We start from the raw sequence: 24,512 nt of genomic DNA on the forward strand, positions 1-24,512 counted from the left end.
AGTGTAAAACATTTTCATGAATTACGGAGATAAATTGTCACTAAATTAATTTTGTTTTCAGAAATATGCAAATATATCAGAAAACCTATTCTGAAATAGCATTGCCATTTGTTTTAGTTCTGATTGTCATTTGGACCAACTGATAAATATTTTCTATAACATAAAATATGAAGAATTGTGATCATGACCCCTGACAAACCAAAATAACTAAGTGACTTTTTACCGGTAGCTCCTGCTTATTGAAGACATATGAACACGATCTTTCACTGTATATTATAAGCAGAATATGAAAAATGTCATCCTACTGTCAGAACCTCTTACTGGCCCTTGCCTAGTTTACACCTGTAACAATGCTTCTTCAAGGCTTCATGCCAAGAAAGTCTCGACAACGTGTTATCCTAATACCTTGATGCAACTTCAAATGGAAACATTTAAGAAAAGAAATGTTAAAACTCTGGCATGTTTTTGCATGCTATCCATGTACCATTCTCCTCTTCTTCACCATTTGCATGATTGTCAAACTTTTTGCATTCAAGTATCATTTGGCAATATACAAGATTAAAACAAAAGCTTAACCCTGCTTTTCATTGTCTCTCTCTGTTGCTGTTCCTGGGATGTCTCTCTTCCTACTTTCATCTTCACGGATTCTCTCTTCAATATCTGTAGGTAGAAACAAAGGTACAGCAACCCTGTTTTTCTCTTTTATGTGTGATATGAGAACTGTGTGCTTCCAGCTGTCTGTTGGATTTATGCTAGCCCTGGTTAATCATTTATTATGTCTGTTCAGTAAATGAATTCACATGCTGTTGAATGTTTTTTTGGGGAGAAAAAGTTAAATCAAGGGACTTGATGCTTTCCATATACTGTTGCACAGAGTGTGATTAAAGACAGTTGTGTGCAAATGGCAACAATACAGTGTCAGTGTTTGAGACTACACAGTTTTCTGTCGTAAATAACAAATTGCAAATGAAGATGAGCTTTGGAATAGATTATTTGATGCACTTAAAACACAACATTTTAATTGTGTGAATATTTAGCATTCATTAATATGGTATATGTCTGTTGAAGAAAAGAGGACTTCTGAATTGGATCCAATAGTTGGCTTCATTTAAATTAGGCCATTGTAGCAGTCTTTGCTTTTTGCAGCTGTGCATACAATTCTCTCATGATTCTTTTATCAACAACATGCTGTATGTGTCCTATTGCTGCATATTGCTGTTTAAACCTGTGTGCATATGTTTCTACCTTGGCTTGTTCATTTTAAAGAAAGTTCTGTTTATTTGACAAGCAGGAATAGTGGATGAACAGCTGATTATTTTTAAACCTGATGTTTACCATCCCTGCACCTGTTCAGAGTTCCTACAAAGCCAGAAAACGATGATTACATGGGGGTATATTCTTAGCTAAAATATACAGATATAGTGTTGGCTTTATGAAGATTCACAATTACATTCTTATAGCAGACGGAAAGGGTTTTCCACTAATAGTGTTGTAATTTAAGCTGCTTTGAAATGGGGCAGTCAATCTGGCATGCCAATAAATGTGTGTCCCTGCTGTTCACAGTGAGTTGTTAACAGAGTGTCCTGCTCTGAATAATCCAATTTATTTGACCAGAAAGCCTTTCATGAATAGATTGACAAAACCTCTGCAAATGTTGAGAAAAAATGATTACTAAAATTATCCAGCACTAGTACAGCATATAGTGTTTTTCTATTTGTATCTTCAAATAAAATTGAATAAAATCAACATATCAATTTTTGGACTGCAAACATAGTCAAGACCAGACCCATTTTAATGACATGTTGTGGCCCAGTGAAATTAGAGGTCAAATATCAATAAAAGAAAAATATAACTTCCAGTCTGAGCTCTCTAAGCAGCTACCCTGTCTACTCCACGTATCCTTCTAGACTCCACCAGTTCCACTATCAAATCTAAACTCCTGTTCACTTGAATCGTTTTAAATGTCCCACTTACAAAGGAAGTTACCTACTTGAACTTGTGACGTTTCTGGCATTACCTGCATTCATCTTCTTTTTTTCTTTTTGTGTGACCTCATTATATTAAAGCAACATAGAAATGTGCCCTACACACTAGAGGTAACTGTCTTTTTTAGGTTTCTGTGGCAAGGAAGGAAAAAGAAAGACATTCAACAAATGGCTCGGGGCAGGGAATCAAACTGTAGTATTTTCAAATGGTGTGCCTGTTCTACCACTGAGCCATGTGGCACCCAATTTTGTCAAATTTATTGCTATGCTGAGTAACGTTGTCTGGCATATGAAATGAAAATTCTCGCACCTCTTCACTATAATATTCAATTCAATTCAATTCAAAAATACTTTATTAATCCCAAAGGGAAATTAAATGTTGTTATAGCTCATATTATGAAGGTTTCCTCAAAGAGCCGTTGTAGATGCTGATGGCTGTGGGCAGGAAGGATTTCCTGTAGCGCTCCGTCTTACAGCAGATCTGAAGAAGCCTCTGACTGAAGACACTCTGTTGTTGTAGGACAGTCTCATGAAGAGGATGCTCAGGGTTCTCCATAATGTTCTGCATTTTATGAAGAATCCTTCTTTGCACGATGATATCCAGAGGTTCCAGAGGAGACCCCAGAACAGAGCCAGCCTTCTTTATCAGCTTATTGAGCTTTTTTAAGTCCCTGGCTCTGATGCTGCTTCCCCAGCAGATGATGGCAGAAGAGATCACACTCTCCACAACAGACTTATAGAAGATATGCAGCATCTTGCTGCAAACACCAAAGGACCGAAGCTTCCTCAAGAAGCACAGTCTGCTCTGTCCCTTCTTGTAGATGGCTTCACAGTTGCATCTCCACTCTAGTCTGTTGTCCAGGTGAACACCGAGGTATTTATACTCCTCAACCACCTCCACTTCTTCTCCCATGATGGAAATAGTTTTTGACTTATTCCTGTTTCTCTTAAAATCTACAATCATCTCCTTTGTTTTAGTCACGTTCAAAATGAGATGATTGTTTCCACACCATGCTACAAAGCGGTCCACCACCTTCCTGTACTCAGCTTCTTGTACATCTCTGATCCACCCCACGACTGCAGAATCATCCGAGTATTTCTGCAGATGACAGGAGTCTGTCTTGTACTGGAAGTCTGAGGTGTACAGAGTGAAAAGGAATGGTGAGAGTACAGTCCCCTGTGGTGCTCCTGTGCTGCCGACTACCTGGTTAGACTAACAACCCTTCAGTCTCACAAACTGTGGTCTGTTTGTCAGGTAGTCTTTGATCCAGGAGATTGTTGAGGCCTCCACCTGAGTCTTCTGGAGTTTCTGACAAAGCAAATCAGGTTGGATTGTATTAAATGCACTGGAGAAATCAAAGAACATGATCCTCACAGTGCTACTGGCTTTGTTCAGATGACAGTGGGTTTGTTGAAGCAGATGTATGATGGCATCTTCAACTCCAACTCCACAGCGATAAGCAAACTGAAGGGGGTCCTGATGGTTTACTGTTTGCTTACTCAGGTGGGCCAACAGGAGTCTCTCTAGGACCTTCATGATGTTAGATGTCAGGGCAACAGGTCTATAGTCATTGAGGACTGATGGGTGAGTTTTCTTTGGTACCGGAACAAGACAGGAGGTCTTCCACAACACCAAAACCTTCTTCTGGGCCAGGCTAAGGTTGAAGAGGTGCTGCAGAATCCCACAGAGCTGCTCTGCACAGGCCTTCAGGACTCTAGGGCTGACATGATCTGGACCTGCAGCCTTATTACGGTTCAGTCTCTCCAGTTGTCTCTTCACCTGACTTCTTGAGACACACAGGTGGAAGGGGGAAGCAAAGGAAGCATCAGCATCTTCTGATATGGTTGAAGGCAAACATGTAGAAGCAGAAGGGTCTAGGGCTGAGGTGGAAGATAAAAAATGTGAGGTGTTACTGGACAGCTATGGGTCCTGTGGGTCAAAGGAAGATGGAATGTCTGTTTGACTGTGAGCAGGAGAGGAGGATGCGAAGCTTGTTTCTGAACTGAACCTATTGAAGAATGTGTTCAGTTCATTGGCTCTGTCCAGACCTCCATCGGTCTGATCATCCTTCTGCTTGAAGACTGTGATCTTCTTCATCCCTGTCCACACATCTCTGATATTGTTTTGCTGGAGCTTGCTCTCCAGCTTCTTCTTGTACACCTCATTGCTATCTCTTATTTTGACTTTAAGTTGCTTCTGTATACTCCTCAATAATTCTCTGTCTCCCTCTCTGAAGGCTCTTTTTTTCTTGTTAAGCAGGTCCTTCAGGTCATTGGTGATCCAAGGTTTGTTATTGGGGAAGCATCTCACGGTTCTGGTGGGGATGATGTTATCCACACAGAAGTTTATTCAATTCAATTCAAAGATACTTTATTGATCCCCGAGCGGAAATTAGAATTCCAGTACAACCCATCCAAAAGGGGGGGACGAGTCACCGAGGCTTTGCTGCCCACTCACAGGCGCTGCCCTTATATAGTCGGTTACACACTCAGTCATGGCATTGATGTCCTCTCCATGTGGCTGGCACAGTGCGTCCCAGTCTGTAGCTTCAAAGCAACCTTGCAGAGCTTCTTCAGCTTCCTGTGACCATTTTCTGACAGTCCTCTTTATTACAGGTTGCCTCTGAACAAGGGGCTTATATTTCGAGGAGAGAAAAACAAGATTGTGATCTCATTTGCCCAGAGGAGGTCTTGCTGTAGAGATGTATGAGTCCTTGACATTTGCATAAAACAAATCCAATGTTTTGTTTTCTCTGGTAGAGCAGCTGACAAACTGTTGAAACGTTGAAAGTGTAGCAGAGAGTGAAGCATGGTTAAAATCACCAGAAATTGCCACAAAAGCATTGGGGTTTTGTGTCTGTAGCTTAGCAACAACTGAGCTGATGGCATCACATGCAGTGTCGGCAACAGCAGAAGGTGGAACGTAAACTGTTGCCAAAATAACACTGGTGAACTCTCTGGGTAAATAATATGGATGAAAACTTACTGCTAACAGTTCAATATCTGGACTGCAGAGATGACACTTCACAGTTACATGTCCTGGATTACACCATCTGTTGTTCACAAGTACTGCCAGTCCACCTCCTTTACATTTGCCGCTCCTCCTTAAATCTCTGTCTGCTCGTATGGTTAAAAAGCCCGGCAGAGAGACGCTGGAGTCAGGGATATGATCCTGCAGGCATGTCTCAGTAAAACACATGATACTGCATGCCCGGTACTCTGGCTGGGTCCTTTGTAGGGCTTGGAGTTCATCCAACTTGTTTCCCAACCATCTCACATTGCCCATCAAAATCGACGGAAGAGATGGTTTGAACTTCCTCCTTCTCTCTCTTCTCTTAGCTCCTGCCCTGCATCCACGGTGTCTCCTTTTCAACTCATCAGGGATTTGGAGTTGTAGCTGAAGTATTATTTGAGCTTTTGAGATATTAATCAGCTGCTCCCGGTTGTAAGAAACAACCCCATTGCCATGGCAATGCATCATAACAAATGTCCAAAAATAGAAAGTATTAAGAAAAATCCTCCAAGCTGCACAGCATCCGACACTGGAGTGGACAGTCATCCAAAAAAAAAAAATCAACTGTATCCACCACAAGAGGAATAGTTCCCAAAAAAGAATAAATCAGAATCAAAAGTAACAGAGCTACTCCAACCTGCTGCCACCTTGAGCGGCCCAATTCTAGAAATAATAATATCTTGTTTATAATAATAATATCTTGTTTCATTCCACACATTTATAATCAGAAAATAGTAACCTATTCTTTCTAGATTTCAGTTGAATTCCCCTGAGCTAACTGTATACCCTTCACATCAGGTTTAAATATAATAATAAAAGAAACTGGGTTAAAACCAAAATAGACTCCCCTACACTTGTATCGCATCAGCATATTAGGTAGCAGCATGCCGATCGTTTGTAGTGAGCAGTCATACAGCGGTTCAGTCATTAGGGTTATTGCATAACATGACAACAAGGACCTAGGTTTATTACGTGGTTTTGCTTCTTTCAGTATGGGTCCATGGGGGTTTCCTCTGTGTGCTCCAGTTTCCTGCAGCTGTCCAAGGACACATTTAACACAACAGTAATGGGACTCAAAGTGAGTCTTAGGTGTAAATGTAGTAGGAGTCTGTGATACACAGCTCTGCAGTGTGTTGACTAGAGACCATTGACTCTTAATTGTGATACTTAAAAAAAAACTATATTTTGTGTTGATTAATTTTATTGTCTAACAGAGTACAAATGAAGAACCGAAATAAGAATAATGACTAAGAATAAGAATATTTTTTATCTTAACTCAGTCTGAAGATCTGACAATGGAAGTGTCAGATGTGCTAAGATCTTGGAAGCACCTCACCTGTGCCGCCTGTGGCCACCTTCGTTCTGTAAGGCTTTGATGTGAAGTGACAAGGTAACATTCTCAAGGTCTTGGCTCAAGTTGGAATTCTAACCAGCAGACGTTGCCTCAGTACCACCAATGATGGTCCAGCTCTGGACCACCCCTCTAATGCATAGAGGTGTTACAATAAATGGAGCTCATAAAAAGATTTTCTTCTTTTACAAATGAAGGTTTCACAAATCGCATACTGTCACAAGTCCTTTAATTGTACAGTTCTCACATAAAAATCTCTACAGGACTCCTTAAAGCTCATGGACTGGGATGTTTTCAGTAATTCACATGGTGATGATATCAATGGACTTACAGACAGCATCTCTGATTACAGCAAGTTCTGCATTGACATTACTGAACCCAGTAGAGAAATGTACTGCTTCTCAAACAACACACCTTTGATCACTAAGAACCAGAAATACCTACTTAACAATAAGAAAAAATGCTTTCAGAGAGGCAAACAGTGACAGAGTGAAGGGTGTGCAGAGAGATCTTAAGGTAAAGATTGAGGAAGGAACAAAAGCCTACTGGCAGAAACTGGATCATCAGCTGCAGCAGGATAAAGCGAAGCAGGTCTGGTCAGGCATTAGAAAGATCCCAGATCTGGAGCAGATGCATGGAATGTTTCCTGACAGAAATCAGAAGCAGGCTGATGGGTTGAACGTCTTCTTAAATTGATTTAACAGCTTCTTCCCTTCATGTCAGCTCCCTATGGTGCTTACTCTCCTTACTGTAACATCTGACCCACCAAGAGTTATTTCCTGTCCCCCTTGCTCTTCACAATCTATACTTAAAACTTCTAATACAACACAGACTCCTGCTTTTTACAGAAATTCAGCAGCTGTTTGTTGTGTCAGGGGTAGATGTTAGGAGGAATACAGGGGCATGACATTCGACTTTATGAACTGGAGCATCCTCCGCCACCTTCAGCTGAACATCAGTAAAACCAAGGAGACAGTGATTGATTTCAGGAAGAAGAGGTACATATTGTCTCCAGTTACCAAGGCATGGAGGTAGAGGTTGCATACATCTACAAGTACCTGGGTGTGCAGCTGGATGACAAGCTGGACTTGTCCAGACACACAGAGACAGTGTACAGGAAGGGTCAGAGCAGATTGCTCTTTTTCAGAAGTCTTGAGAAGTCTGTCATCATCAGTGAAACCCTTCTGCTCACCTTTTATCAAACTGTAGTGAAAAGAGCACTGTTCTTCAATGTGGTGTGTTGGGCAGAGGGAGTTCACTGTCAGGAGAAGAACAGACTTAATAAGGGTGAGTTCCATCATTGGGGCTGAGCTGGACCAAGTTCTGCAGATGGCTGGGATGAGGATGCTCAGGAAACTGATTATAAATCATAGTTAGAACAAGATGCCAAGCTAAATCCACCCACCTTCATATCCAGGGTTCATAATATTTGCTTACACTTACTGCACTAATCCAAGTTACTTGCACACATCTAATGGATAGCGCTCCGTGGGACAGACTTCACTTTGACGAGCATTATTGCAGGGTTATTATTTTGTGCTTTTATGCCAGGAAAGCTTGTTTCACCCCTATAAGATCAAGTCCTGTCATGTCTTAGAAGTATGTGGTGTTATTGTTGCACCCCTGGATTAAATTGTGCATAAAGCGTCTTTATATTATTTCCTTATATATTTAAGGATGAGCTGACCATTTAGCAATGAACCTTCAGTGCCATGAGTGTCCCCTCGAACTCAGATAATCATTAGCCATATTAATCACAAAGTATATCATGTTGTCAGTTTTGCTTTCTGTTTCAAGCATCCATTATGCTGAGGTGGTTATTATTGGGTTATAGCTTCAATATTTAAGTAGAAGAGGCATAATTCTGTAGCAGTGGACATGTGTGGTATACACTGTGTGAGAGCTGCAGTGCCTGTCGTATCTGATGATACAAGTTCTATATTCTAGAGTGTTAAATGTGGAGTGAGATACTCAATAGTGTGATGGGGTATTAGTGGTTTTAGTGGCCATTTTGATTGTTAGACCCTATGTGAGATTTTTACTCAAGTCAAGATTACCAACAAAACACTGAAAGAGTTTGCATATTATGCCCCTTACATTGGTACCAAAACACAGTATAGGCATAGTTTTTGCTAACTCCAGTTCTGTATTACAGTCAGTAGCTCAAACATCAATATTGTTCTCCCTATGTCACAGCAAAGCATGTCAGCCTGCTGTGCATTTGGATATTGTTCATTAGGCTGTAACAGCTTTACTCAAATGTGAGAGTTGAGACTAGAATGCAGTCTACAGGTCTCACTGACAGCATTATCTGAGGGATTTCCTCTAATCAGAGAGACATTTCTGTTATGTGTAACAAAATCTCAGTATTGGAAAATAAATTAAGTCCAGCATCCGTACACTGTGAGATTTTTCTTTTTATACTTTGCTTGCCCACGTGGTGATGGTGGCAAATCCTGAATAAATTTTACTTAAAAGCAGACAAAACACTGCAGTATTACTACGTCCTAACATGGTGTTTGTTACTTTTTACTGCACTAACCGTTTGTGCTGTACATGCCTCAGAAATGATTTTATTCCGCAATGAAACTACTGAGAGAGAAAGAGTACTGTGTTGCCATCTTTTCTGTTGTTCCACTTCAGAACGGGAAAGGAAAGACATGTAGGGGAGGGAAAGAGTAGTTCAGTCCAAGAGTGATAACTCAGTATGAAAGCTTAGGACTGAGAACTTACTCTCCACTTCTGGAGTCACTCTCCCTAATTATCCCCTCAAAGTCTTGCTACAAAGTTCTCACAGACACAATTTTTGTTTTCTGCCTCTGTGGCACGTATTCAGTTCCATCCTCCCTCTGTTTCTCTGCATAGAAATATATTCTCTTCCTTTCAGTCACCCCTTCTCTGACACCTTCAACTATTCATCTCTGTTTGCCTCGGAATTCATCCTGCAGTAGTCTTCTTCCCTTACTCTCTCCTCCTCCATCCTCTTTCTTCTTTCTCCAGTTCAAAGCTCTATGGACATCACGAGGCTCACATCACAGTCAGGCTCAAGAAAGCAATGCTCACCACCTGTCCTCAGATACTGCCATGCTTTAAGGGGATTTAAGAGCAGCTCGGTCCACACTGCTCACAACTTTTGGTTAGTCTGATAGGCTTGGCTGGAACTGCACCAGAGGCTTCGTCAGTTTACAGATCTCGATTCTTCATATAAGTATGTAGTTCCATAGTTTCACGTATAGGCTTTCTATCCTCTTTCATACGTTGTCATATTACAACCAGAAATATACATTTTGACCAACGAAAAATCTGAGAAATGTGATCTATGTTTTTACAAGGCTCTCTTTAGTCTAATATCCCTAATTAAAATCCAGTGTAAGAGATTACATTTAGAAGTGGTCTAATTACCAAATTGTTCAACTGTGTGTAATTTATTCTCAGTATTAATCCAGCTGTTCTGTAAAGACCATTATTGAAAAAACACCATCATTAAGATCAAGATACACAAAAGACAGGTTACCAATGAGAGATTTCAAGAAGTTTCAAGCACCTCCAGATTAGAAATCAATATTCCAAGATTTTAAAATTTCCTGTAGCACTAAATAATCCATCATCTGAAAATGGAAAAGGTATGGCACAATTACAAACTACCAAAACATGGCTGTCTACCAAAACTGACAGGTCATGAAGCAGTGCATTAATCAAAGAAGCAGACAAAAGGCCCAAGGCAACTCTGGAGGAGCTGCTGAAAGCCACATCTTAGCTGAGGTAATCTGTTGACAAGACAACTGTAAGCTGTGCACTCCACAAAAGTCACATTCATGCAAAGCCGGAAAAATGCAAAAGAAAATGTTTGGATCAGATGAGACCAAAATTGTTGTGCTTACCAGCAAAATGCTATGGGTAAAGGAATGTAAACTCTGAATATCTCTGTGACACACCACTCTGAAACAGGGTAATGGCAGCATCATGTTGTGGGAAGTTTTTGTTTTCTTCAAGTACATGGGAGCTGATTAGGGATGATAGAAGGATGGGTGGATCTAAATACAGGATAATCCTGAAAAAAACATATTAGATGCTATAAAAACTTGAAATTGTGGCAGAGGTTCATTTTCAAGCAGGTGAACCACCCTAAAATACAGCCAGAGTTACAGTTCAATGCATGAAAGCATGTGTTCCAGTGTCCTTCTCAAAGTTTAGACCAAAATCCCATTAGGAATCAGTTGCAAAACCTATAAAACGTTATTTAAAAATGATCTCCATCCATTCTGACTGAGCTTGACCTCAGTCTCTAGATGCACAAAATTAGGAGATACGTAACCCAAGACTTGCAGCAAAATGTGGTTTTTCCTTTGTTCTCCAAAGACTGGGCCTTGTAGTTTAGCTACAAAGTACTTACTCAGGGTGAATGAAAGCAAATATCACACACATTTTTATCTGTGAAAACAATATATCGTTTTTGTGCTCTATTACAAACAACTTTTTTTTTGTTTATCCCATAAAATTAAGGTAAAATACATTGAAGTTTATCATTTTGATGTGTAAAACATTTGCAAGGAAATATATAATATTTTTCCTGCATTTAAAAAAATGTTGTGATGATATATACTTGCAAGAACTAGTTCATTTTGTTTCGATATCCTGTGTAGTTGTAGTATTTAAACAGTATAGCTTGTTGAAAAGCTAATGAATGCAATGCCAAAACGGTAGCTTTTCGGAGAGTTGATGTGTATTGAATCCAAAAAAATTCACAGGTGAAATATGATAAAACAATGATGTGTGCCAGAATGCAATGCGGGGGTGAGTTCACACATAAAACCCTGATCTCTGCTGTTTTCAGAACAGTCCCACATTGCCAATAAGCACTTTAGCGACCCGAGTGGATAAATGAGAAATATTTATCTTTTTGTGTTGTGACACCTGAGTCTGAGTTTGGCAGTGCTGAGGAGTCCAAGGGTGGGAATTCACAAAGTGCGGAAGTGGACTGGAAAGTTAAAGAGAGAAATCAGTTGGAATGATGTCAGCAGATGCTGGTCACATGTTTATGTTTGTTTGAGACCAAAGTTTCGCTGCTGTCAGCAAATACTTCTCACAGTGAACTGCATATGTCTTAGGTAACTTTGGTAGCTAGATTTCCCTGATGAGAAAGGGAACATTTTGGAAGAAGAGAGTTCTGCTTTCTTGGCATTGGTCATATCCTTATTTTTGTATTTTGTTTTATCGTGCAAAGTATATAGTTTAAACTTCTTATTTGTATCTGTTAGTTACATAAATATTTATTTTTATATTGAAAGGTTTGCTGTTAGTGATGACAATTCTGAATGTGTTCAAAATGTTAAGGTAGCTTGAGTACTCAGTTTGGAAGGGGATACAACTTATTTGTGAAGATAGTGTTCCAGGTATGGAAATAATATACATTTTCCCTTTTGCCCCAAGCCACTTCCTGTCTCTTTAGCTATCCAAACTAAGCAGGGCTTCTGAAAACAATGTTAATGTACATTCTTACCCTCATTGATGTGTGTTTATTAGTAATATAACACGCTCTTTCTTTTTTTGTACTTTATTTTGCCCTCTATAATCTATACTTCTCTCCTCCAATCTCTCAGAACTACTGACCTCTGGGATCAACCGAGCAAAACTGATTCCCACTTTTTCACGGATCATGAGTGCATCAGTGGTTACGTAACCCAGGCATGTGAAGAGAGAAGAGAACATGCAAATATGTTGCCAACATATTTGTCTATAGTTACCTACCAGACCTCACTAAAAGATTGTTGTTACAGGTAGTGAATCAAGCTCACTGGGAAATATCGAATATAAGTCTGTTGATTGTGTAACCATAAAATACGCATATGCTATGATACGTAAGATTTGCTTACAGCATGACATGCGGTATGTCTAGACCTAAGCATCTCCACAGTGTTAAAAGGACAAATAAATGCAAATCACAGTCCTCTTAATATTACATTTTTCAATGACACGCCTTTGTCAGAAATTTCAGGAATGCTGCTTTGTTTCTGAAGTGCCTTAGACCTTATGAGTGGGATTTATGTGCAGAAGTAGGTTAAGATGTGGCTCGAAGGCCTTTATTGTGAGAGTAAGAGTGAGCGCAGGAAGGCTTAGGAATATATGGGAGTGAGTCTGTTTGTGCGAAGGGGGTGACGTGTAGATCTGATGGCTGCAGCCATGCATGGACGTTCACACCAGGGAGAAAGTAAACAAACATGGCAGCCAAATGGTGAGAAATGCATTGGCCAGTGCCGGAGATCACTGCGTATTTTCAATTTACTTATTCTCTGCTGTCTGCTTTTGTAATAAATGTTTTCTGTTGCTGTTGGGGTTTTTATATGTAACTGACGCCATGTTAGTTTTAAATAATCAGAGTACAGCCAGACATTATTGCTAGAATGCTGCAATGTGTAAAGGTTTTAATGAATTGTGATAATCTCTAAACCATCTTTTTTATTGACTTTTTAAGAATTCCTAAAGTCCCACAAGGTTTTTCACTCCTGACATTTAACTCTGGAACCATTAGTGGATGTTTGGCTTGTTTGATTGCATTCAAAGGATTCATATTAGTGGTCAGGTTTCCCTATGCTGCATAAACGCTTTTTATTTAAAATTATGGGTATCGTTGCTGTTACTATCTCTGCAAGTTGATTTACTATATGCTGGTAGTCAAAGATTTATTGGGGAACCTTTTTTACTTGAGTCCATAAATCCTTGAATCATTTTACTTGGTGGCAGATTTTTTTCATCATGTCAAAAAATATGTCATAGGCTGTTTTATCTGCTGATCAAATTATGTCTTCTACAGTTTGAAATGCATAGTAAGGCAATGCCTGCAGCCTTATTTCTTCTTTGGCAACATGTCTTCCTACAGCTGTTGAAATTAAATGCCGTTGTGTGATCGGGTATAATTTACCAGCAAAGACTTGGATTTGAGGTTGTCTGGTGCTCAGGAACCCTTTAGAACTTGTTCTATTTATTGTATTTACCTATTGGTAGTTTTAGTAGCTACTGCCATGTGCAGCCTGTTATTAAAGTCATTAGATCCTGCCAGGTGGGAAGGGTTCTGGTAGTTTTTCACACAATAGTTAAAAATCTGTTTCTTGATGTCATGAAAAATTCATTTGGAAAGCTACTGTCAACACTTGATTACAGGAGGTCTAGGTTAGCCTGTATCCATTAATACCATGTATTAATCTGAACCTTTAGGCTCATACCTTTTTAAAGAGTTGTTGTTTTTTTTAATTGGAGGCAGGACAATTTCAACAAATGTTACTGTATTGTTAAATGGACTGAAATGTATCCAGCTCTGTGCAAAAGGGCTTACTCACATATGGTGTGTAGAACATATTTCAGATTTATACCCAGGTTTTTTCTTATATTGCGGTTCCACACTTTTTACAATATTAAACTTATGGATGAATAACAGCAGTCCTCAGAGTATTGGGAGAAAAGTGCTGAAACCTGCTTCCAGTCCCTCTTTTATTGAACATAGATAGGGAAAGACAGCACATGAAATAATAAGAAGGTGGAAAAAAAGACTCATTGTTGTAATATTGAACAAGGGCATACTTTTTTGCTTAGCCCATAAATTGAATAAATTTTCTAAGAGCTTTTATAATACTGCCTGGCATTTTATCTTTGGGAGACTTTTACTAAAATGCATTAAACTGGCCCCGGTCATCATTGTGTGATAGTGCTATAAGAATAACCAAAATTATTGTTTTTGTTAGGACATAACTGTGTTAATAACACACGAAACAAAAATTCAACCAGTCACAACAAAAAGAAATACCCCTGTGGTAAATTTTCACAGAAAACTAAATCATTTACATACCTATGATTAAAGTTTGTCAGTTGTGTTCAGAAGGGAAAATTGAATTTGATTTATGTTCATCATTCATTTTGCCCTCAATTATGGCCAACTGGGATGTCTGAAATAGACATGAGACTAAAAAGAAGCCAAGCACATGAAGTCATCGCAAACTACCGCCTCCCCTTTAAGTCTAGGACATGGTGGAGGCCACATAGGAGGCAAATGCCCTTGTTCTTGCTGAACCATTATGCAGATTATATGCAAATAAAGACATCTGATTCAGTTCTGCTTAGAGTGTGCTGTGTTGAGGGGAGATAATCAAGCGCTGATCAGCTTCCAGGACCAATCTAGCTGTGTGTGGACTGGTGTGTCATGTTGCTAGGTCTACCTCCCCTGCCATTTTGTGTTGGGTTGCCTTAGGTGAGAACAGTTCAGTGCACACAAGCTCAGTATGTTTTGTCTGTCTTGTCCTTTGGTTGTTTATGTGTGCTTAAATAACTGCTTTTAAATATTACATTTTAAAAGGTGTGCTTGCAAAGACAATTGACAAAATGTGTAATAAACATTCAAACAGTACTTTTACCTTAGCCAGTCAGATTTGTTTCATTAAATTTGAGAACATATGCCAGGGCTTTTCTTCTAAGGAAGTACATTCTAATATTGAACCTGATGCTCATCTTGATGCAGCCTTTTTCAGCCTTGGTAGAAGTTTAAAAGTCTGAGTGTTCTTGTCTGTAAAACTAACAAAGGTGGGACTTAATTTAATTTTAAAATGACACTAACCACATCAGATGTGAGCTTTAGGGCTCACTTGTACTCGTCGTACTCGTACTTGTCGTCTACCGCTTTATACCGGACCGGGTCGTGGGGGCAGCAGACTCCGCAGAGACGCCCAGACGTACCTTTCCCTAGAGAAGGACTTCTGGCGTTCCCAGGCCAGCCGAGAGACATAGTCCCTCCAGCGTGTCCTGGGCCATCCCCTGGGCCTCCCTTCCGGTGGGACGTGCCTGGAACACCTCCCGAGGAAGGAGTCCAGGAGGCATCTGGTATAGATGCCCGAGCCGCTTCAACTGGCTCCTCTCGATGTGGAGAAGCCGCGGCTCTACTCCGAGCCCTTCCCGGATGGCCGAGCTCCTCACCCTATCTCTAAGGGAGTGCCCGGCCACCCTACAGAGAAAGCTCATTTCAGCAGCTTGTATCCAGGATCTCGTTCTTTCGGTCATGACCCAAAGTTCATGGCCATAGGTGAGGGTAGGAACGTAGACCGACCGGGAAATCGAAAGCTTCGCTTTTTAGCTCAGCTCTCTCTTCACCACAACAGACCGGCGCAGTGCCCCATTACTGCGGCAGCCGCACCGATCCATCTGTCGATCTCCTGCTCCATTCTTCCCTCATTCTTGAACAAGACCCCGAGATACTTAAACTCCTCCACTTGAGGCAGGAACTCCCCTCCTACCTGAAGAAGACAAGGCACCTTTTTCTGGTCGAGAACCATGGCCTCGGACTTGGAGGAGCTGATCTTCATCCCAGCCGCTTCACATTCGGCTGCGAACCGCCCCAGCGCATTCTGTAGGCCTTGGCTAGAGGGGGCCAGCTGGACCATGTCATCTGCAAAAAGAAGAGACCAAATCCTCTGGTCCCCAAACCAGTTATAAACAGGACCGATGACAAAAGGCAGCCATGCCGGAATCCAACATGCACCGGGAACAGGTCTGACTTAGTGTCCGTAATGCAGACCAAACTCCTGCTCCGCTTGTACAGAGACCGGATGGCCTCTAATAAAGGGCCCCCTATTCCATACTCTTGGAGCACCCCCCACAGGGCATCATGAGGGACACAGTCGAATGCTTTCTCCAGGTCCACAAAACACATGTGGACTGGTTGGGCAAACTCCCATGAACCCTTGAGTACCCTGTAGAGGGTATAGAGCTGGTCCAGTGTCCTACGGCCAGGACAAAAACCACACTGCTCCTCCTGAAGCCGAAGTTCGACTATAGGCTGGACTCTCCTCTCCAATACCCTGGTATAGGCCTTACCAGGGAGGCTGAGGAGTGTGATCCCCCTGTAGTTGGAACACACCCTTCGGTCACCCTTCTTATGAAGGGTCCTCAGCCTCTGTTTCCACCAGGGAATGCGTGATGGCAGGATTGAGGAGATCCTCGAAGTACTCCTACAACACCCGATAATGTCCGCAGTCGAGGTCAGCAACCCCCACTGTAAACAGTGTTGGCGAAGCACTGCTTGCCCCTCCTGAGGCGCCGGACGGTTTGCCAGAATCGCTTCGAGGCCAACCGGTAGTCCTTCTCCATGGCCTCACTGAACTCCTCCCAGGCCCAAGTTTTTGCCTCTGCCACAATCCAGGCCACGCCACGCTTGGCCTCACAGTACCCGTCAGCCGCGTCAGGAGTCTTGCAAGCCAACCACAGCCGATAGGACTCCTTCGTCAGCTTGACAGCGTCCCTTACTGCCAGATTCCACCACCGGGTTCGGGGATTGCCGCCGCGACAGGCACCGCAGATCTTATGGCTACGGGCAGCAAAATCGACAATAGATGTGGAGAACATGTACAAGGCCCAGAATCTGGTCAAAGCTCTCCCGGAGGTGGGAGTTGAATACATCCCTGGCCAAGGGCTCCGCCAGACGTTCCCAGCAGACCCTCACTATGCGCTTGGGCCTGCCAAGTCTGTCCGGTTTTCTCCTCTTCCAGCGGATCCAACTCACAACCAGGTGGTGATCAGTGGACAGCTCAGCCCCTCTCTTCACCCGAGTGCCCAAAACATGCGGCCAAAGGTCTGATGATACGACAACAAAGCCGATCATTGACCTCCTGCCTAGGGTGTCCTGGTGCCAAGTGCACTGATGGACACCATTATGTTTGAACATGGTGTTCATTATGGACAATCCGTGACTAGCACAGAAGTCCGTAACAAAGCAACACTCAGATCGGGGAGGCCATTCCTCCCGATCACGCCTTTCCAGGTGTCACTGTCGAGTCCCCTGGAGGGGCACTATCCAGCACCCCCGACAGGAATTCCAAGAAGACCGGGTACTCCTCACTACTGCTCGGCCCGTAGGCCAAAACAACAGTCAGAGACTTGTCCCCATCCCGAAGGCGCAGATATACGACCTTCTCATCCACTGGGGTAAACGCCAACATGAGACGGCTGAGCTGGGAGACAACAAGCAAACCCACCCCAGCCTGCCGCCTCTCCCGGTGGGCCACTCCAGAGTAGAAGAGAGTCCAGCCCCTCTCGAGGTGATGGGTTCCAGAGCCCACGCTGTGCGTGGAGGCGAGCCCGACTATTTCTAGTCGATATCTCTCGACCTCCCGCACAAGCTCAGGCTTCTTCCCCCCCAGCGAGGTGACATTTCACGTCCCTAGAGCCAGCCTAAGCATCCGGAGATCGGGCCGCTGAGGTCTCCACCTTCGTCCGCCGCCCAATCCTCTTTGCACCGGTCCGTCACGGTTCCCCCTGCAGGTTGTGGGCCCACTGGGGGATGGCCTCGCATCTCTCGTTCAGGCTTGGCCCGGCCGGGTCCCACGAGGAGCAACCCGGCCACCAAGTGCTCTCCGACGAGTCCTGACCCAGGCCTGGCTCCAGGGTGGGACCCCGGCTCCGCCGTACCGGGCGATGTCACGCGCCTCGATTTAGCAGTCCTCATGAAGGTGTCTTATTCACATCAGATCTGAGCTTTAGGGCTCACTGTATTCATTAACGTATAATCTGTTTCTTTTGAGTGGTCAATAAATCGCTTTACCAAATTTTAAAGTTAAGTAGTTTTCCTGTTTTGAATCACTTGTGCACATCCTGGTACATATGTTTAAAATTGATAAACTGGAATGTTTGCTTTCTGTCACTGCCTTCTGGACTCTGCCTCCCTGTCATTGCTGCAGTTCCAGAAGAGTTCAATTTCAACAATGTCCTTGCTGTCCTTGCCGCATGTGACGGGATCCTTTCATCCTTACCTTCCATGAATTATGAAAACTAATGCATTCTATTGTATGCTTGAAACCCAGGTGATTCCAGTTACAATTTTTTAACATTGTTAAATATGATGTTGGGTTAACATTAGCCACTTTCTAATATTTCAAACTTACAAGAATGTTACAGAAAGTCTGTTACAGAAAGTCTGGTTTTGTTGCTGGGGTCACATCCACCAACCACCACCACCAAAAACAGTTTCTGCTTTAGATTCTGTTATTTAGCAGCAAACTACTACTTTGGAGTTAAATTATAAACAAATCTGTTTCAAAGGTTGCATTATTTTCTAAATATTTGAAATAGTTGGTATCTTTGCGACCTAAAACAAAATCTCAATATCTCAATCTCAATAAAACTAAATTTGCACTTAGGTCTATCATTTACAGGCCTGATATTTTCCTCAGTATGTTATTGGAAAGATGCTGATACTAGAGCTTTTTTGCTAAAGCAAGCATACATCAAGGAACAACAACAACAAAAAAACACCTTACAGTCTACCTTGTCAGCTTCGGCCCTGGTGCTGTCAAAACAAATGTACTAGTGCTCTGGTTTTTATTTTTCATAGTTCAGCTCCTCCTGTCTCTTACTTTCAGACTGCAGTGATGAGCTTTCGCTCTATGATTCTTTGTTTCCTTTCACCTCTGTTCACCTAACTTTGATTTGTCTTTTCTGTCCTCTCTTTTATCCAATACCCCCCATGTTCTGTTCATTGTCTTGCCACTATTTCACCTTCAGTCATGAGTCACACACCCACCCCTGTGATTCCTATTATTAGCTTATCACACACACTCATCTGCTACCTATGCATTTTCACCCACCCCATCCGCTCTTTCTGCTCCTTCTGTCCTACCATCATCTTCTATGTAAAATGTAAAACAGGCGATTCATCTGTCTCTTCTCGTTCCTTTGCCTTTTAGCACTCCCTATCCTTCCTTCAGTTCACATTTATGTTCAGAGCCACTATAGTCCTTACCCTGACCCACCCTGAAGCTTCAAGTAAACAAAACATAATTTCATCAGTTTATTTTTTATTTTTTAAAAACGTCTGTACCTTAGTAGATAATTGGTTAATTTTGCATGTTCTTGTAGGTGAATTATAAAATACTGCTGCACACCCATTAACCTCTACTGCCTCAGTGCCTCATAGGGGTCCTGAGAGGGAGGCACACAGGCATTTGATCCCGTTTGATCATCTTCTTTCCTTTAAGCGATGCCCATGCATGTGCATTTGTGTGTTGCTGGGATTAACAAATGCTATTAATGTTGAATGCCTCATGCTCACGCAATGTGACAGATCTGCAAGAGGCAAAGATTAGTCTGGTAATTGGCTGATTAGTTGCATGGAAATATGCTGAGCTACAGCACTTTTCCCTCATCCAGATTTTGGAGAGGTGTGAGTGTTTGTGAGTGCCCAACCTTTTCTGGGCAAAATTCCTTTCTGTTTATTTGTGGTCATTCTGAACATTTTTCTATTAGGCTAAATTTTCCCTCAACAACACACTATCTGGATGAATCTATTCTTTCTTCTTTCTGTCTTCCAAAGGTTGTCTCATGATTTCCATAACACAATTATCATGCTGTTGTGGTTGCTGTTGTAGCACTGTTGCCTTGCAACAAGAAGGTCCTGGGTTTGACACCCGGCCAGGGGTCTTTCTGCATGGAGTTTGCATTTTCTCCCTCTTCATGCATGGGTTCTCTCCGGGTACTCCGGTATCCTCCCTCTTTCTCTAAATTGCCCTTAAGCGTGAATGAATGTGTACGTGGTTGTTTGTCCTGTGTGTGTCTGTGTTGACCTGCGATGGACTGGTGACGTTGAATGCCTTGTTGCTGAAAAGCACTATATAATTAAACTTGACTTGACATGACTGACTGATGACCTTTGATGAAACTTGCAATAACTACACCAATTATGACTAACCAACACTTTAATGACTCTTTTATTTCTTTCCGAGTACATAATTTCCCCACCATTTTACATGAGATTTACCATCTCAGCCACTAAATATATTCACGGCTATGACCTTTAAGGACAGTTAGTTGTACACACTGATAATTGTATACGCTGATAATGATTGTGATTTGATATATTATGCTGCTCTACCAGAAAAATAAAGAAATTGAGAAATTTGGTTTTATGCAGTAAATAGAATGGCTGTAACTAGGTATTCAGCACATGACACTGGGCAATGGAAAATATGGAGTTCACAAGAAAACAAGATATTAGCAGTATTTCTGGTCCCTAGGGTGACCCATGTTTTTCGGAATATTTAGTTTTTACAGATAAATCACAGACTGTTACAGTCTGTAAACAGAGCATAATAATTCAGTCCAGGTTTGACCAGTCTACCTAATGCAATTTTTTCAGTTGTCTCAATCTAAGGGGATTGTAATGCCAAATGTTGTTTGCTTTTTCAATGATTTATAAATTGGTTTATGAATCTCAGACTGTTTTGAAGATCCCTGTTTGGTGTAGAATTATTCAGTTAAGGTTTGGCAAGTCAAAGTATTTTAGATCGTCAAGAAGTCTTGATAAAATGTGTTAACATTACCGGTATGTAACAGTGCTTGAAATTCCTGTTATTTTTTTTTTTTTTGTTTTCCATTGGAAACCAAACATTCTGCCATGTAAATTGTTTAGATGTGGAGCCAGCTTATTCGATGCTATATTAACTGAGAGTTGACAATTTTATATTATTCAGCCCTGTTGAAAAATGTGCTCTATGTCAGACATAGACACAGGGATTCAAGCTTAAAGAACACAGCGTAACATCTGGGGCTCAAAATAAAATGGAATTTTGTTTCACAGCAATCTGATTTACGACTTCAAATTAGACATATCTTGGCCTTTTAAGGTTGCATTCCACCACTACTAAATATTATTAGCCTTTCCCCACTTATAAAACATCACAGCACCATAATTGTTGAAGGAGTCTTCAAAATACCAAAAATGTTATGAGGCCACAATTGCATTAACCTATTCTTTTCTAAATGGAAACTACCCAGTGTCAACATATTTGTAAGTGATACAATTTAACCTATCCCATGTCTCGGCCTGCTTAATATTTCTGTCTTATAAATTTATACTTTACCTTCAAAACAATTAAAACTGTTGACAAAGGCTATATCTGTTGCAAAGTAGCCCTCAGATTGATAGGAAGATCAAGCCTTCTTTGTTTTTACTGCAATCTTTTTATTCAATCTTTAAAACTATTGAATTTGTGATTTTTTTCACTCATTTGGATGTTCTTAATTTACTTGCTGACTCGTTCAGCAAGTACATTTTATTTAAATCTCATTTCTGAGCTGGAGTTGGAGATTCTGTGTTCTGTTCGCACATGTGTGGGTTTCCCTGGATAGTTAGAAATTCTCTAACGCTCTTAAAAGAAGCATTCTGAGTTAATTGAAGACATACCCTTAGGTGTGACTGTGTGGGTCTCTATACTGGCCCTGTCATTGACCCTGCTTGTTGCCTGCTAATTACTGAAGTAGGGTTAATAACTCCAGATGTAGAGTTTCTGAACAGCAGTTTTCAAGTCTTGCCAGTAATTCTCAGTTAGGTCTAGACTTTAAATGTGCCATCTTAACACATATATGAATTTTGATCTAAAGTAATTTCAATGTAACTGTGGCTGTATGTTAGGTGTTCATGTTCATGCGGAAGATACTGCCACCACTCTGATCACGCCTTTGCCTACGTAATTGCACATAGGTAAGGGTGTGCTCAGAGTGAGTTTCCTGACAAACGTTGGATGAAGGCCAGAAAGTTAAATCCTGGTATCATCTGACCAGAATACATTCTTCCACATGATTCCCTGCATTCTTCTCATCTGACAAACTTTAAACAGAATTTCTTGTAGCTTTCTTTCAGCCATGACTTTGTTCTTGTTACTCTTCCAAAAAAGGACAGATATGTTTAGTGCATGACTAATAGCTGTCCTGTTGATGGATTCTCTGGTCTGAGCTATGGATATCAGTCTGTCCTTAGGACTTACCATAGGTCTCTTGGGTGCTTCTGTGATTCAAGTAGTTTTAGAATTTAACCCTACTTTAAATATTTCCCAAACTCTGGCCCTGAACTGACATTTGTTCCTTGGTCTTCAGCATGTTGTTTGCTGACTAACATTCTTTAACATCTGAGTTAATTAAAAATTACACATATCTGGGCATTATTTATTTATAATTAAGTGACTTCTGAGGCCAATTGCACTGGATTTGTTTAAGGGATATCACACTAAGGGGCCTTAATAGAAATGTGTGTCACACTTTTCAGATTTTTTTTTAAAGCAATGTATCATTTTCCTTTCACTTCACATTAGTGCACTACTTTGTGTTGGTTTGTCATATAAAATTCTTATGAAACACATTGAAGTTTGTGGTCTTGAAGTGACAAATATCAAAAGGTTCAAGTGATATGAATATTTTTGGCAAAGCACTGTAAGTGGTAGTTTTATTATTGTTAAATGGCATTGCTTACTTGTACTACTCTTGGATCATTGCATGTTCTTTATAGACTACAACTTGCAATCACAATGTATGAGTTCAAATTTGCAAAGTGTGGCACAACAGCTTCATTCTTGTGTGTGACCAATATTTCTGTCAAGCATGACAGCATCACCATGCAGCCAGGCAATTGGGACAACAAAGAGCGATGGTGGGGCCCCGGGCATGTACTTTGTTAAAGACTAAGCTTTGAATGTATCTGTGTGTCCAGAGAGAGAGAGACAGATGAGAAGCTAAACTTAGGTTATGGAGTCATGATGGCAAAGTTTTTATCTCACAGCACCTAACAAATACACTGGGTGAGAGATTTGAAGAAGAGCTCCGACCTTCTGCTGACCTGTGAAATGTTCACACCAGCCAGCGACATACATGTTCGCAGAGACGTGTTAACTTGTCAAACTATGATCACCTTAGTCCTTGAACGGTTTTGACAGAAAGATGCGTGTCTGCTTACTCGTATGCCTGACTGAGCGCTTCGCGGAATTTATAGTCTGTTTGCTTTTTTGCTATGGATCAGCAGAGGAGGTGATGCCACAGTCAATGTCAAAGCCTTCATGCATAATTGCTTCGCTCTGTCATTGCCAAAGGCTCACCAGAGCCAAATCTGATTGTTTCCCCTCTTCCTCCTCTTCTCCTTCCTGCTCCATCTTTACTCTCATTAGGCTCATTAACCCGTCCTGCAGGAACAGATTGAGCATTCAGGAGAAACAAGAATCAACTGCAGAACATTTTTTTTAAATGCAGTACATCTATCCCAGAGATAAATAAGCAACATTTAAATCCAAGAAACACCTACTTCAAGAAAAAAAATTATGTGTGAGTGCATGTGTGAAACACATGATTGCAGGGAAGTATGTATGTAGAACTTTGCACTTTTTTAACATGAGCTTACCTGTTTGTGTTCAAGTTAGAGTGTTGTGGTAAGAAGAAACCGAGCACTAGAAAGTTTAGCCTATTTGAAGAAGCTCACAGCAGTGGAGATTGGGCAGGCCAGGAACAGACAAACAAAGGAGATCAAAGCAGCCAAGAGAAGCTACAGTGAGAAGCTGAAGAACAGCCTTTCTACTGGTGACGCTTCAGCTGTATGGACTGGTCTGAGAAACCTGACTGCCTATAGGAGCCCCCCCAACCCTTCCTGAACAGAGTCCTCGCCTGGCCAACCATCTGAATGGCTTCTACTGTGACATGACAGGAAGCCATTCACGCCTCAAATCATCTCTTCCACATCCCATTCAGGAACAAGTTCTTCCCACAAAGCTACCAACCCCCTACCTTCAGATCCTCTGCCTGCACTAAAGATCTCCGAGGAAGATGTAAATAGGCTCTTTCAGCGCATAAAAACAAACAAAGCTGGAGGACCTGATAAAGGTCTCCCCATCGTGCAAACCAACTCGCTCCGATCTTCCCCCAGATCTTCAACAAGTCACTGGAGAAGTGTGAGGTACCCTCCTGCCTCAAATGATCCACCATCATTCCGGTGCCCAAGAAACCACCATCATAGGATTAAATGACTACAGGCCTGTAGCCCTGACGTCTGTGGTCATGAAATCCTTTGAGCGGCTGGTGTTGAAGCACCTGAAATACATCACAGGCCCCCTGCTGGACCCCCTGCAGTTTGCTTACCGAGCAAACAGGTCGGCAGATGATGCTGTCAACTTAGGCCTACACTTCATTCTGCAACACCTCGACCACCCAGGGACGTACGCCAGGATCCTGTTTGTAGACTTCAGCTCGGCCTTTAACACCATCATACCAGACATCCTCCACCAGAAGCTCACCCAGCTCAACGTCCCAGCCTCCACCTGTCAGTGGATCAACAGCTTCCTGATGGACCGACAGGTGAGACTGGGGAGCATCCTCT

At 41.7% G+C, this 24,512-nt stretch overlaps 1 protein-coding gene across 13 annotated transcripts in view; it reads left to right on the forward strand.

Moving 5' to 3' along the window:
• LOC124881654 (neurexin-3b-like) overlaps positions 1 to 24,512 on the forward strand; it is a 435,641-nt gene that overhangs the window by 17,618 nt on the left and 393,511 nt on the right. For all 13 annotated transcript variants that reach the window (XR_007041703.1, XM_047387345.1, XM_047387341.1 and 10 more), the window contains exon 5: positions 667 to 678. Coding sequence is in view for 12 of the 13 variants with exons in the window: in XM_047387345.1 (XP_047243301.1) it covers positions 667 to 678 (12 nt within the window). In the remaining variant the exon portion in view is untranslated. The remainder of the gene's footprint in view (positions 1 to 666; positions 679 to 24,512) is intronic.

The sequence above is a fragment of the Girardinichthys multiradiatus genome, chromosome 15 (assembly GCF_021462225.1).
Source record: "Girardinichthys multiradiatus isolate DD_20200921_A chromosome 15, DD_fGirMul_XY1, whole genome shotgun sequence".
In the NCBI taxonomy this organism is placed as follows: Eukaryota; Metazoa; Chordata; class Actinopteri; order Cyprinodontiformes; family Goodeidae; genus Girardinichthys; species Girardinichthys multiradiatus.